This window comes from Dasypus novemcinctus, chromosome 1 (assembly GCF_030445035.2).
Source record: "Dasypus novemcinctus isolate mDasNov1 chromosome 1, mDasNov1.1.hap2, whole genome shotgun sequence".
NCBI lineage: Eukaryota > Metazoa > Chordata > Mammalia > Cingulata > Dasypodidae > Dasypus > Dasypus novemcinctus.
The window spans coordinates 116927043-116940541 of NC_080673.1; the positions used below are offsets into that span (position 1 = coordinate 116927043).

At 40.6% G+C, this 13499-nt stretch overlaps 1 protein-coding gene across 1 annotated transcript in view; it reads left to right on the top strand.

Annotated features, from left to right (window-relative positions):
- SLC10A6 (solute carrier family 10 member 6) overlaps positions 1-13499 on the top strand; it is a 57241-nt gene that overhangs the window by 27486 nt on the left and 16256 nt on the right. Inside the window, exon 2 of the mRNA XM_058295994.2 lies at positions 2225-3034. Coding sequence (XP_058151977.1) covers positions 2658-3034 — 377 coding nt within the window. The 5' untranslated portion in view covers positions 2225-2657. The remainder of the gene's footprint in view (positions 1-2224; positions 3035-13499) is intronic.

The following is a 13499-nucleotide window of genomic DNA, read 5'->3' on the forward strand; positions in this document are numbered from 1 at the left end:
GGTGGGCTGTGCTATTTTTCATGCAGGACGGCTCTCCTTGTGGAGCACACTCCTTGTGTGTGGGGCTCCCCTACGTGGGGTGCCCCTGCGTGGCACGGCCCTCCTTGTGTGCTGTAGCACTGTGCATGGGCCAGCTCACCACATGGGTCAGGAGGCTCTGGGGATCGAACCCTGGACCCTCCATATGGTAGATGGACGCTCTATCAGTTGAGCCATATCCACTTCCCAGGTGCCTTTACTTTTGAGCATAGAAGATAAAACTAGAGATTAGGGACTGTTGGTTTATTTCTCCATCTTTATGCCAAATAGTGGTGTTTTGTCACCAATCTAGGCCTTAGTGGTCATCAGTTTTTTTCAACATGATCATGCTATCCGCTGCTTTCCAATGTTCCTACTTCAATGTGCTCCAGGGAAATGAGGAGAGGCAGAGAATTAGACTATCCTTGCTTGCTTTCTTCCTTTTCTTTCTTTTTCTTTCTTTTGTACCAGAGCTTGAACCCAGGACCTCATACATAGGAAGCAGGTGCTCAACAACTGAGCTACATCTGCTCCTCTAGACTGTGATTTAATTCCCAACACCACCATTTACCTGCTGAATAACCTTGGGAAAATCACAAACCCCTTTCAGACCTTCGTTTATTGGTAACGAAGGGAATGCTACTTCTTCCAAAAGTATGAATGTGAAGATAAAGTGGGAATTTTTTAATCCATCTCACTTCCCATATTTCTATGAAATATCTATTTTCTACCCTTTCAAGTCATAAAGTGGCAGAGTGACTGATGTCAGTTTTGGTTTTAGAGATACATTACTCTTAGGAAGTAGTGTTGGTGGATAAATTAGAATGTAGAGGTGGGTTTGTGTAGGTCTACCTAATATAAATTAAATATGTACATATGGTTCGTGATCTGGATCTGTGTATTTGGTTTTATTCTTTAAATGTGACAAATAAACATAAATTTGGTCATGTCTTTAAATTTTTCTAATTAATCATTGGAATCCCTACATTCCAATAAGGGCAATAAGTCTGAGATCCCCTATTTGAAAATGCCTTTATAAATTGACCAACCACCCCAGAGGCTTAGTCATTCTAAGGAGTCTCCTTCCTAACCCCAGAGAGAGAAACTTTGAAAGCTTAATCATCCCTCTGGCAGCCCTGGTTTCCAGTTATTTCTGTTGCTGTCTTTTGATGGTATTGATCTGGTTCTCCCTGGTCCAATGAACCCTCACTCATAGCCACCATGCCCCTACTGGTCGAGATCCCTGCACAGTAGTTAGCATGCCCAGGACACTTTGTCATGGAAAAGATTTTGCTATTCCAAGAATAAACAATGCGTAACTAGTGTCCTTCTTAAGACAGGCAGGGATGTTTATAAAGTGTGCCTTGTTGCCAGCTCTTGTCCCATAAACAAACTTTCTCCTCCCTCTGAGAAGGGGTGTGGCATCTACTTTTTGGGAGATTTAGTTTTGTGGAACCATGAAACCTTGTCTGGTTTTGTCAAAGGTGCCTGGATGGAATGGAGAGAGGGGGCCCTGGGGCATTGTGGTCAGAGGATGACCTCAATGCTTGTCTCTACATTCCCTCGCAGGATTCCCAGCCTTCACTAGCAGGCATCTCAAAGCAGACTACTTTCCAAAGGAAAGTGACTGCTCCCTTGAATTATTCTGGGAGTAGAAATAAGTTTGCACATGTTTCAGGAAACATAATCAGATGTTTTGATGCCACATTATTCTTGCAGGTGTTTAATTATTGGCTTTAGACACAAATTCTAATAGAAATAGAATAAAGAAAACCTGAGCTATGGGGATGTTCTCTTGTGAAAAAATAGACAATACCGGTACCTGTTGTTAATGGTGGGTGGTTTATAGGGAAAAGGCACCAACTGTAAGCTAAAGACCATAGTTAGCAGTCATATTTCGATGATGTCCTTTCCTCATTTGTAGCAAATGTTCCACAACAATGTAAGGTGTTGGTGGTGGGGCGATGTATGGGAATCCTATATGTTATGCATGATTGTTTTGTAAACTCACAACTCCTCTAATAAGAAAAAAAAAAAAAGAAAACCTGTAAGACTAATTCCAAAGCTTTCTTGAAATTATCCTCAGTACTTCCTAATGTTTCCTTAATGCACTCCCTTGGTTTTAATATTTCCAACAGAAAATTTTTTTGCTAATGCTGTTAAGGTGTGGCTCTGACTTAGCTGCCTTTGCTCTTTCCGGAATTAGCCTCTCTCTCTACAAAACATTTGCATCCTGGCTCTTTGAAATCCCTACAGAATTTGGAGAAATTATGTCTTGGCATCCAATCTACGCAGTCTGTTTTCCTGGAACACAATGTGATGCTGACGACATAACCCAGTCACTCCACTTGACAATAAGTTTGCTTGTTTCATTTCACTTGACTGTTCAGTGGTGAGTAAGAACAGAAGGGGAAAGCCGTACTTACCACAGTTTATTGTATGTTTCCTATCCATGAGAATTTTATGGTGTCACTAATAAATACATTGATTAGATAAGGATGAGTCAGCTGGCTGGCCAATAGCTATTGGAATGATTCTCCTCGAGTGACTTTGCTGCGTTATTACAAAACGTGGCAGGATAGACCTGTCCAGCCATCAGTTGCAGTTGTTCATTTGTAATGCTACCTTAAGGAGACGAGATGAGAGCAAATTGTTCCAGAAGCTCAGCCTGCCCTGCCAACGGATCGGAGGAGGAGTTGCAAGCGGAGCTGGAGGCACATGGGAACCTGGAACTTGTTTTCACAGTGATGTCAGCCGTGATGATGGGCCTGCTTATGTTCTCTTTGGGATGCTCCGTGGACATCCGGAAGCTATGGCTGCACATCAGGAGACCCTGGGGCATTGCTGTGGGACTGATCTGCCAGTTTGGGCTCATGCCTTTTATAGCCTATCTCCTGGCCATCAGCTTCTCTCTGAAACCAGCCCAAGCTATTGTTGTTCTCATCATGGGGTGCTGCCCAGGTGGAACCATCTCTAACATTTTTACCTTCTGGGTTGATGGAGATATGGATTTGAGGTAAGTGATATTAGGGAGGCTCAGCAGTTTTCCCCTGATTTCATTTCTCCAGGGGGAATAACAGCCAACCAATCAGATTTCCTGTTTTTGTGTTAAAAATTCTTCAGTTTTATAGTAGAATTTCCAGTGGGGAGTATTTTACAGACTGTCAGCCATGGAATAACTTTCCTTTCTGAGCTCCAAATTTACTTTGCTGTGATCATCTTCTGCTTTATTGGCAACTACTTTTCTGTTTTGTGAGTTCAGTTTATATGTAATTGTAGAGGTTGGTCCTGACCTCACCGAGTTGCCCTTCCTAGTGGAGATTGGTCTCTGCCTCACCAGCTGCCCTTCCTAAGCATGAACTCATCTTACCCACACTGGCATCTTTAGCAACAATCCTGGCTTCGACTCACATAGGCTGAAAGTCCCAAGAGGGCAGTAGTTTTGGGGGTGGTGATGGCATAACATATCTCCAAGCATTGCCTGGGCATCTCTTTATGAAATAAGTTTTTTGTGGGGGGTGGGAGAGAGGTCTGGGAAAGGGAGTTTTAGGAATATCCGTTTTAAGTACCAATGGCTTGTTGTTTGACTTGGGGCGCAACACTAAGGCTCCCATGACTAAAATTTACCACTAAATACCTCTTTCCTTTCATTTAAGCCAGGGACCATATTCCCAATTATGACTTGAATAATACCCTTAGAAGACATTAAGTTTTATCATTAATTTATATACCAGTGAGGATGAATTAACCACATATTTTTTGGAGTATGTGTTCTGATGGGTAAAGAAGAGAGAGTATTGGAAGAAATAATAGAGGGGTCACCACTGGGAAAATGAAAGGACTAAAAACAGTGGCCTTTCTAGATTCTTTGCTTACTTAAAAACTGTTGCACCTCCCACCCAGGGAAAGAATCACATATAAATTGAAATCTTTGTTTAATGTGTATGTGTCATTTAGTTGAGACTTACTATACAATGAACGAATGAATCAGAGGGTCTGACTGTACTGGGAGTTGACAGGACTGAGAGTCAGTTGCCAGGGTAGGTTTCTGGTTTCCTGCATGTGCTGAGTGCTTAGTGTATGGAAAATATTCTACCTATAAAATTTTGAATGGGTTCATACCATGCAGACTGAGAATTGACTTTCAAATAACATGCCTTTTAGTTATTGCTTAAGAAGATTTGAAAAAAATTGCTAGATGGGTTTTGGATCTTACTTTGAAGTCATTGAACTAATATTATGTATGAGTTTCTAATTCAAATTCAATGAAGTTTCTCATTAACATACGAATTAGGAAATAATATTCTTTTTATAAAGTTTATATATACTTCTTGACCATACTAATATCAGGGTTAGATTCCAGGACCAGAAAGTTTTTGGGAAGAAGAAAGGAAACTGGTATTTATAAAGTACCTTGATAGGCATGGAATAGATGCTTTCACATATATTTTCTTTCTTTGGCTCTTGTAATAACCTTGTAAGTGACCTTTAATTATTCTGGATTTTACAGCTGAGAAAATGGTGACTCACATTGGTTAAGTAGCTTGCCAATGCCACTAATGAGGATGGCAAAAAAACGAGTATGAATTCACATCTGTTTTATATCAGACTGTAATTTAGGCACTTTTTTCCATGCCGTTTAGCAACACAACTAGATCTTCTGTTCTGAGTAGGAGCATTAATCTTTAAACAGTGTTCTCAAACACTTGTGTTCTGGGAAAAAGAATATTCATTGCCTTCTCTTATTAGGCAACATTTTAATAAAAACACCCATGAATAGAAAGTCTGTAAAATGATAAAGGCCATTTTAACTTCTTTTGACAACTCTATCCTTAATGAGCTTTTAATTTTTAAAAGTTATCTAACTTATCTAAGTTCAAATTTTAATAGGTTAAAATTACTTATTCCCCATGAGAATGTATTTTAAGGAAGAAAGGTATATGTATACCAGCAGGAGGCCAGGTATATAATAGGCATGCAATAAATGTTTGCAAATTTTTCCCTTTTCTTTCTAAATTTTGATTTTGAGTTTCACAAACAAAATAAACCAGCAAAAAATAAGCTGTAAGATAATGAACATTTAAAATGGGAACTAAATATTAGATTTTCAAAAGCTCATGGATGCAAGAGTTATAAAATCCTAATTCTCAGTAAAAATTGCAAATAGAAAATTCAGTATTGGTGAATAAAACAATATCCAAGTTCATTAAGTTTCTTCCCAGTTGACTGCTAACAAAAATCCCTTTTCAGCAAAACTCAATAGTTAGTCATTGACAGGAATTCTACCTGTTTCTAACATGGGATAAATCCCAAGGGCATTTAGTGCAGCATCTTCAGTTTCACAAATGAGGTGGTTGAGTTTTAGTTCTCTGCTGATGTTCCCAAACATGTTTCACTCAGTCTGCTTGTGGTTCTGCCTGCAGTCACTGGAAATAGGCATTTCAGAATCAACAGCGTTTGAACCCCTTTCTGCATTCTGAGTATCAGATGATGACAGCAATCATTCCCTCTGTCACACGGCCTCATCCTCTGATAACCACCTGTGACTGCTCTCATTTCCTCACCTCATTCGCTCAATTCAGGGTCAAGGCCCATCTTCTCACTATGTTGCTCACAGCTGTTCCTTCCTATGTTACTCCAGTGTGGTGACCGCAGGTCAGGCCCTCATGATTTCCTTCTTGGTATTGTAGTATCTTCACAACCATTTTCTCCACCTTCAGTCCTGGCATCATGGTTTTGTAGTAAGTGGATAAGGCAGGTTCTGGAGTCAGATGGTCTATGTTCAAATTATGACCTTGGGCTTATTTCCTGTAAATGAAAATTGTAATACATCCTTCATAGTACTGTGGGGAGAAAATGAACATGTTATACATATAAAGGTTTCTCAACTCCTATTAAGTCGGGCAGAAACCATTCAGCATGGTCTAACATACTTCTCCAGGTTTATTTCCCTTTAACCTTTTAAAAGAGATTTATTTAATTTATTCCCACCCCACTCCCTTGTTTGCACTTGCTGTCTGCTTCCTGTGTCTATTTTTTGTGTGCTCATCTTCTTTTTAGGAGGCACCGGGAACTGAACCCAGGACCTACCATGTGGGAGGGAAGTGCCCAAATGCTTGAGCGATCTCTTCTCCCTACTTGTGTCTCATTGTGTTTCTTTGTTGTGTCAGCTCACCACGCTAGCCTGTTGCTTCAGCTCTCTGTCTTGCTTGTGTTCTTTAGGATGCACTGGGAATTGAACCTGGGACCTTCCATGTGGAGGGCAGGCACTGAACTGTTTGAGCCACATATACTTCCTTCCTTTTAATTTTTATTTATTTATTTTAAAGATTTATTTATTTATTTATTTCTCCCCCCGCCCCACCCCGGTTGTCTGTTCTCTGTGTCTATTTGCTGCGTCTTCTTTGTCTGCTTCTGTTGTCAGCGGCACGGGAATCTGTGTTTCTTTTTGTTGCGTCATCTTGTGTCAGCTCTCCGTGTGTGTGGCACTATTCCTGGGCAGGCTGTACTTTCTTTCACGCTGGACGGCTCTCCTTACAGGGTGCACTCCTTGTGCATGGGGCTCCCCTATGCGGGGGACACCCCCGTGTGGCACGGCACTCCTTGCACACATCAGCACTGAGCATGGGCCAGCTCCACGTGGGTCAAGGAGGCCCGGGGTTTGAACCGCGGACCTCCCATGTGGTAGACGGATGCCCTAACCACTGGACCAAGTCCGCTTCCCCCCTTTAACTTTTAAGCACTTCTGGTCTACAGTCAAAATGGACACTCACTGTGATCTTACCATATCCTATATTTTTCCACCTATCTTTTGCTCATGCTGTTCCTAAAACCTGGAATGCCATTTACCTTTATTCCATCTTCTCCAACCGTAATGTTATTTTTTATTATAACTGTTTAGGAAGCAATTGACCAATTTTTATGAAGAATCTTAAAAATTACCCTGCTGCTGGGCTGAGATTGACTGATTTTGGCTGGGCTCTCTTGCATTTTTGGGGATTGGTCTTGAATCTCCTCCACATGATCTCTCATTCTCCAGCAGGCTTGCCTGAGCCTAATCATTTGAAAGTGGCAGGGTTCTGAGAAAAGGAAAACATGCAAGATCTCTTAAGCCTGTCCTTGAAACCTGTTCGTCACCCCTTCTACCACATTTATTGGCCAACACAAATCACAAGGCCAGCCCAGATTTAAGGAGTGGGGAAATAGACTCTTCTTGATGGGACAAGCTACAAAGTCACATTGTAGAGAGCATGGAAAAGGGAAGAGTGAAGAATTGGGGATTCTTTTTGTAATCTACTACTAGAGATGGGCAGAATTCCTTTGTGGGTAGGATCTCAAGAGTAAGGCCTTGTTGGACAGTGTAGTTGTGAGTGCACAACTCTGGAGACTGCAAATGGATCCACCACTTATGGAGTGAGTGAACTCCCGGATTATTGTAAACTCCCCGTTCCTCAATTTCCTCACTTCTAAATAAGGAGAAAAGTACCTCATGGAGTTGTTCTAAGGATTGAATGAGTTTAAGATGTGCAAAATGTTTAGAATTGCTCCTGGCACAAAATGCTATATGAGTTATTATTAAAGGGAATAGACAAAAGAGCACTGAGTCAGGGATCTGTAGTTAATTTAACTTAATTAATTAATTTTTAGGAGATATTGGAGAATGAACCTAGGACCTTATGCATGGGAAGCAGCCACTCAACCATTTAGCTACATCCGCTCCTCAATGAGAGTTGTTTTTTTCATTAGTTTTTAGGAGGTACCAGGGATGGAAACTGGGACCTTGTACATGAAAAACAGGAGCTGAACCACCTGAATCACATCCAGTGCCAGGGATCTGTAGTTTAGTTTCTTAATATCTTGCAGCAATTTAATTTACCTCTCTGGACTTCGGTCACCTCATTTGTAACATTGGTTGGATTCTCTGAGGGCCTTTTAAGTTTTAAATATTTTGTAACTTTAGGAAAAGAAAAGCAAATCGTACATTCCAAGGGTTTGCCTCTGCACATCCCAGTTTTTTGGTTTTTTTTTCAAGATTTATTTATTTTACTTTATTTTTAAGAATTTATCCCCCGTCCTTTTGATTGTTCTCTCATCTTTCTCTTCATTGTTTGCTTGCCTTCTCCAGGAGGCACCAGAAACAGAACCTGGGACCTCCCACATGGGAGGGGAATGTCCAGCGACCTGAGCCACATCTGCTTCTCGCTAGCTGTGGTATCTGCTGGCTTGTGGCACCTGCTTATTTAGGCAGGGTGCAACGTCCAGCTCTTGTGGTGGGTATGGGTGTTTGCTTGTCTTCTATCGGAGGCACTGGGCACTGAACTCAGGACCTCCCATGTGGTAGGCCAGTGCCCAACTGGTTGAGCCACATCTGCTTCTTCCAGTTTTAAATGTTTCTAATGAGACTATTGGACAGAGATGCCTCTACTCTTTGTCCTCAAAGCACCTAACGTCTACTCTTATCTTATCCTCTATTGGAGGGCATTGTAACAACTGGGTTTCTTGTATGCCTCACCCACTAAGTCTGCAAGCTCCCTGTGGGGCTTTTTCATCTTTGTGTACTCACTACCAGCCTGGTGGTGGAAAGCATTTGGTAGACATTGAGTGAATTCCTGGATGAAATTTTTTTAAAAGATTTATTTGTTTATTTATTTCTCTCCCCTTCCCATTCCACCCCAGTTGTCTGTTCTCTGTGTCTATTTGCTGCGTCTCCTTTGTCTGCTTCTGTTGTTGTCAACGGCATGGGAATCTGTGTTTCTTTTTGTTGTGTCATCGTCAGCTCTCTGTGTGTGCGGCACCATTCCTGGGCAGGCTGCACTTTCTTTCGTGCTGGGCGGCTTTCCTTACGGGTGCACTCCTTGTGCGTGGGGCTCCCCTACGCGGGGGACACCCCTGCGTGGGGCAGCACTCCTTGTGCGCATCAGCACTGCGCATGGGCCAGCTCCACACGGGTCAAGGAGGCCCGGGGTTTGAACCGCGGACCTCCCATGTGGTAGATGGACGCCCTAACCACTGGGCTAAGTCTGCCGCCCTGAATGAAGATTTCTGATTGCTTGTGTATGTTCCAAAAGCTACTCATGAAATGTAGTCAGTTTATTAGTGCAACTAACTCAGGACCTCTCCCACTGTCTCCTGTTTCACAAGTTTTAATATGAGTTTCATCCTTCCCTAAGGATGTATTTGTGTCCTCAGACTCAGGGAAGGTATTTGGCTTGCTGGTGGTGGTGGAACCTGTGCAGTTCAGTGGTCAAATTTTGCCTTTGAAGATGTTCTTGGCCTTTCAGCAGAGACCCTGGAAACAGAACTCCGGGCTTTTCAGGTCTCTCTGACATGGCCTGGTTGAAACTGAAGTCCATCTGTGCTTGAGGCTTTGGAGACAGCTTAAATAGTCTTCTCCATTTACTCATTATGGGCCTTTATGTAAGCTTCTAGAACTCTCTGAACCATCGTTTCCTCCTCTGTAAAAGAGAAAATGTACCTAAAAGCACAGGCCACACTTAGTACATAGTGCACAATAAATGCTAGTTATTATTGGGAGGTAGTAGACAGGTATAACATTTATGTCTGGAGATGGAAAACCTGGCCTTGAATTCTTTTCTATAGTCAAGTCTGTTATGTTTTTATCAACCTATCTGGCTAGCCAGATAATTTTTTATTTCTTTCAGTGGGAAGCAAGTATCTACATAGTTTTGAATGTCAGAGTCCTGGATTTTGTGGCTTTGGAATTAAAACATTTGAATAATTTAATTCCAATTACAGAATGTTATACTTATTTTTTTTTTGAATTTTTATTTTTATTTTTTTACTTATTTCTCACCCCCAATCCCGTTGTCTTCTCTCTGTGTTCATTTGCTGTGTGTTCTTCTGTGTCTGCTTAGATTCTTGTCAGCAGCACTGGGAATCTGTGTCTCTTTTTGTTGTGTCATCTTGCTGCATGAGCTCTGTGTATGCGGTGTCACAGCTGGGCAGGCTGCGCTTTGCGCGGGGCAATTCTCCTTACAGGGTACACTCCTTGCGCATGGGACTCCCCTATGCAGGGGACAGCCCTGTGTGGCATGGCATTCCTTGCGCGCATCAGCACCGCACGTGGGCCAGCGCATCACACGGGTCAGGAGGCCCTGGGTTTGAACCCTGGACCTCCCATGTGGTAGGCGGACACTCTATCCATTGAGCCAAATCCGCTTTCCACCACTGCATTTTAATGCAATGCATTTATATGTAATTACCCTGTTTTAAGAAAGATTTCAATGTGAATATGTCAATAAAATTACTTCTTAAAAAAAGGAAGGCAAGAAGGTAAAAAAAGAAACACCTCATGGATGTGGTTAAGTCAAAGGGGCACAGGAGTCAACTCAAAGAGCTTCCAGTGGCCAAAGCAGGAACATGGAACTGTTTAAGCAACAAAATAAAGAAAGTAGTAATGGGTTATAACCAAAAGTATGAAACAAACACCTATGAGTCTAGACTAATATAAATAAATAAGTGAATAAATAAATAAATGGAGGAGAATTGGTGAAAGATTTCTGTAGATCCTTCCCATTCCTCAAGTGTAGGCTGCACATAGGGATTCATTATAACAAATGTACACACTAATGTAAGATATTAATGATAGGAAAAACTAGGCTTGGGGGATATTTTTCTGTAAATCTAAAACTATTCTAAAATAATTTTGTTAAAAAAATAAAAAAAAGAAATGAAATGTTAAGGTGCTTATATTGGTGGATGAATTATAGATGGACTGAGGACTAAAATAGGATGGAATCAAACTGTGACCAAACTGAAGCAGAAATCCCTTTCTTCCCTATCCAGCACCACTCCCTTAACTTCCCCAGCTCTCCATGTCACCCAACCAATGCTACAAATGCCTCTGGCCATAGTGGACACCTGGCCAAATATAAATCCTTAAAAATATGAACAAGTAGAAAGTAATAAAATTTAACTGTAAGACAGTTTATGAAGAAAAGGTAGTATGTTGTTACTTATTAAGGATAGCTACTACTAAGATTTGCCAAATTATATGTCTTTATCAAGTAACTGTCTAATAACACTTTTTTAAATGCATGAAAAGATCCAGCATCATTAAAAAAAAATCAGTATAACTAGGGGAAATATCATAGAATGGAAGCAATCTGAGCTCCCATTCACGTGAGAATGGAAATAAATTGGTACATGGCTCCTAATTACCCAGGGGTTCATTTGAGTAATGAGATTGTTAATAATAAAATGTCCAGAAAGAATAAGCTGGAAGCAATAAAAATTAAATGAAAATAAAAGCTAACATGAAAGTAATGAAGTTATTAAAGACATTTTCATTTAATTCCCCCAAATCCTTGGCCTCTGAAAAGATATTTTTTATACTTTTGAGATGTGCCAGGCACAGATTTATCATTCAGGGCATGTTTGTGGAACATGTGTAACTTTTCACTAGGTGATAATATAATGCTAAAAAGAATTAATTACATAAAAGAAAAAGTCAATGTAGAGTATATTTTTTAACCTACAGATGTATTCTTAAGAAGTTTAATGTAAATGGATTATTTTAAATCAAATCATATTAAAGTAGCAAAAATGCCTGCTATCTGAAATCTCTTAAATTATAATGAATAGTGTTCAGACTTGCTGAATCTGTCTCATTATTCCCTGTGATAGTTTGGGAACAATGATGCCCTACTGTTTAGTGCAAGTGGAATTTTATTTTATTGAAGTCATATTTTGTCAACAATTTTCTTACATTTGAACAGCCAAGGGACCCGGTTAGGGACATTCTCTGATTGTGCTACATTGGAATTTCATGACTGTAAAATAAAAGGTGTGACTTCCCACTGCATTCACACAAATTCACTGCATGCTTTTCCAGCTTCATTGATATTTATAATAGTTGGCAGAGCACCAGGGTCATCCGTCACCATCGTAGACACTTACTGTCAACATAGGCTTGCATAAGTGTGTAGAAGATGGAAATAGTAACCTCTGTAGTCAAAGATAGAAGTAATCTGATATAAATCTCACATTTTGCTCCCCACAGTCATGAATGTTACCTTTCTACTGCTTGAGCCTAGGCCATACAGGGGGTAATGCTATGCTAGTTCTCCTGAAGTTCAAGATTAAAGTGATGTAATAAGAAATTCCTCTCAGGATGAGGTAATATGGAGAACCAAGAAATGTAGTACTATCATAGGTGAAGAATTTGGATAAGCTTCCCAGACACTTGCTGTATAGACACAGGTTTTAGACCGTGGCAAACTGCTTTTCTTCCTTTAATCTGCCCTCTAGTCAGGTATAAGTCTGCATTCAAAGTAAACATTTTTAATAGGGTAAAATAATTTTAAATTTCATATGGAATAAAAAATGTACAAGAATTGCTAAGAAAAGTTTGAAAGGACCCAGCTAACTGCCGGCACCAACGCTGTGGGAGTGGGGCCCTTTTGAATTTCCAGCTCAGCTGAGTCTCCAGCTGAACGTAGCTGCATATTGTCAGGTTATCCAAATGGCGAGTTGTGAGGAATGTTAAATAGTTGTTGATGTAAGCCACGACATTTTGGGATGGGTTTGTACACAACAATATTTAAATGATCCAGTTCCTCTAAAAGATAAGGATTTTTATATGATGCACTTTTTTAAAGCTCAAAACAAACAAAACTAAGCAGTGTATTGCAAAAAGATGTATTCATGTAAGGTAGGATTATATTTTAAAAAACAAAATAAAAAAAATTCAGGAAAATGGTTTCTTCTGGTGGAGAACAGTGGGATGTGACTGGGTAAGAGCATAAAACAGATTTTATGTTACATTATGGTTATTTTAATTACTGCATTTTATTATGTACTGCATGTTACATAATACATTATCTTACATTATATACCAAAATACTAATACATTATTAAGTGGTAGGTGTTCACAAAAGCTCATTTTTCAAAAATTAGGAAATGCATTTTTAAAAAACACATGATGAGTTTATTCTGATATTTCTTCTTTAGATTTCTTTTTTTTTTTTTAAAGATTTATTTTTATTTATTTAATTCCCCTCCCCTCCCCCGGTTGTCTGTTTTCTGTGTCTTTTTGCTGCATCTTGTTTCTTTGTTTCTTTGTCTGCTTCTGTTGTCGTCAGCAGCACGGGAAGTGTGGGCGGCGCCATTCCTCGGCAGGCTGCTCCCTCCTTCGCGCTGGGCGGCTCTCCCTATGGGTGCACTCCTTGCGCGTGGGGCTCCCCTACGCGGGGGACACCCCTGTGTGGCGCGGCACTCCTTGCGCGCATCAGCACTGCGCATGGCCAGCTCCACGCGGGTCAAGGAGGCCCGGGGTTTGAACCACAGACCTCCCATGTGGTAGACGGACGCCCTAACCACTGGGCCAAGTCCGTTTCCCTCTTTAGCTTTCAGACTACAGAATTTTTACTTCTTTGCTCTATGTCCCTTTTCTCTCGCACTGAAAATCTTGGTTCCAAAGAAAATTCACATAATTATTTATCGTACAGACACACACATAA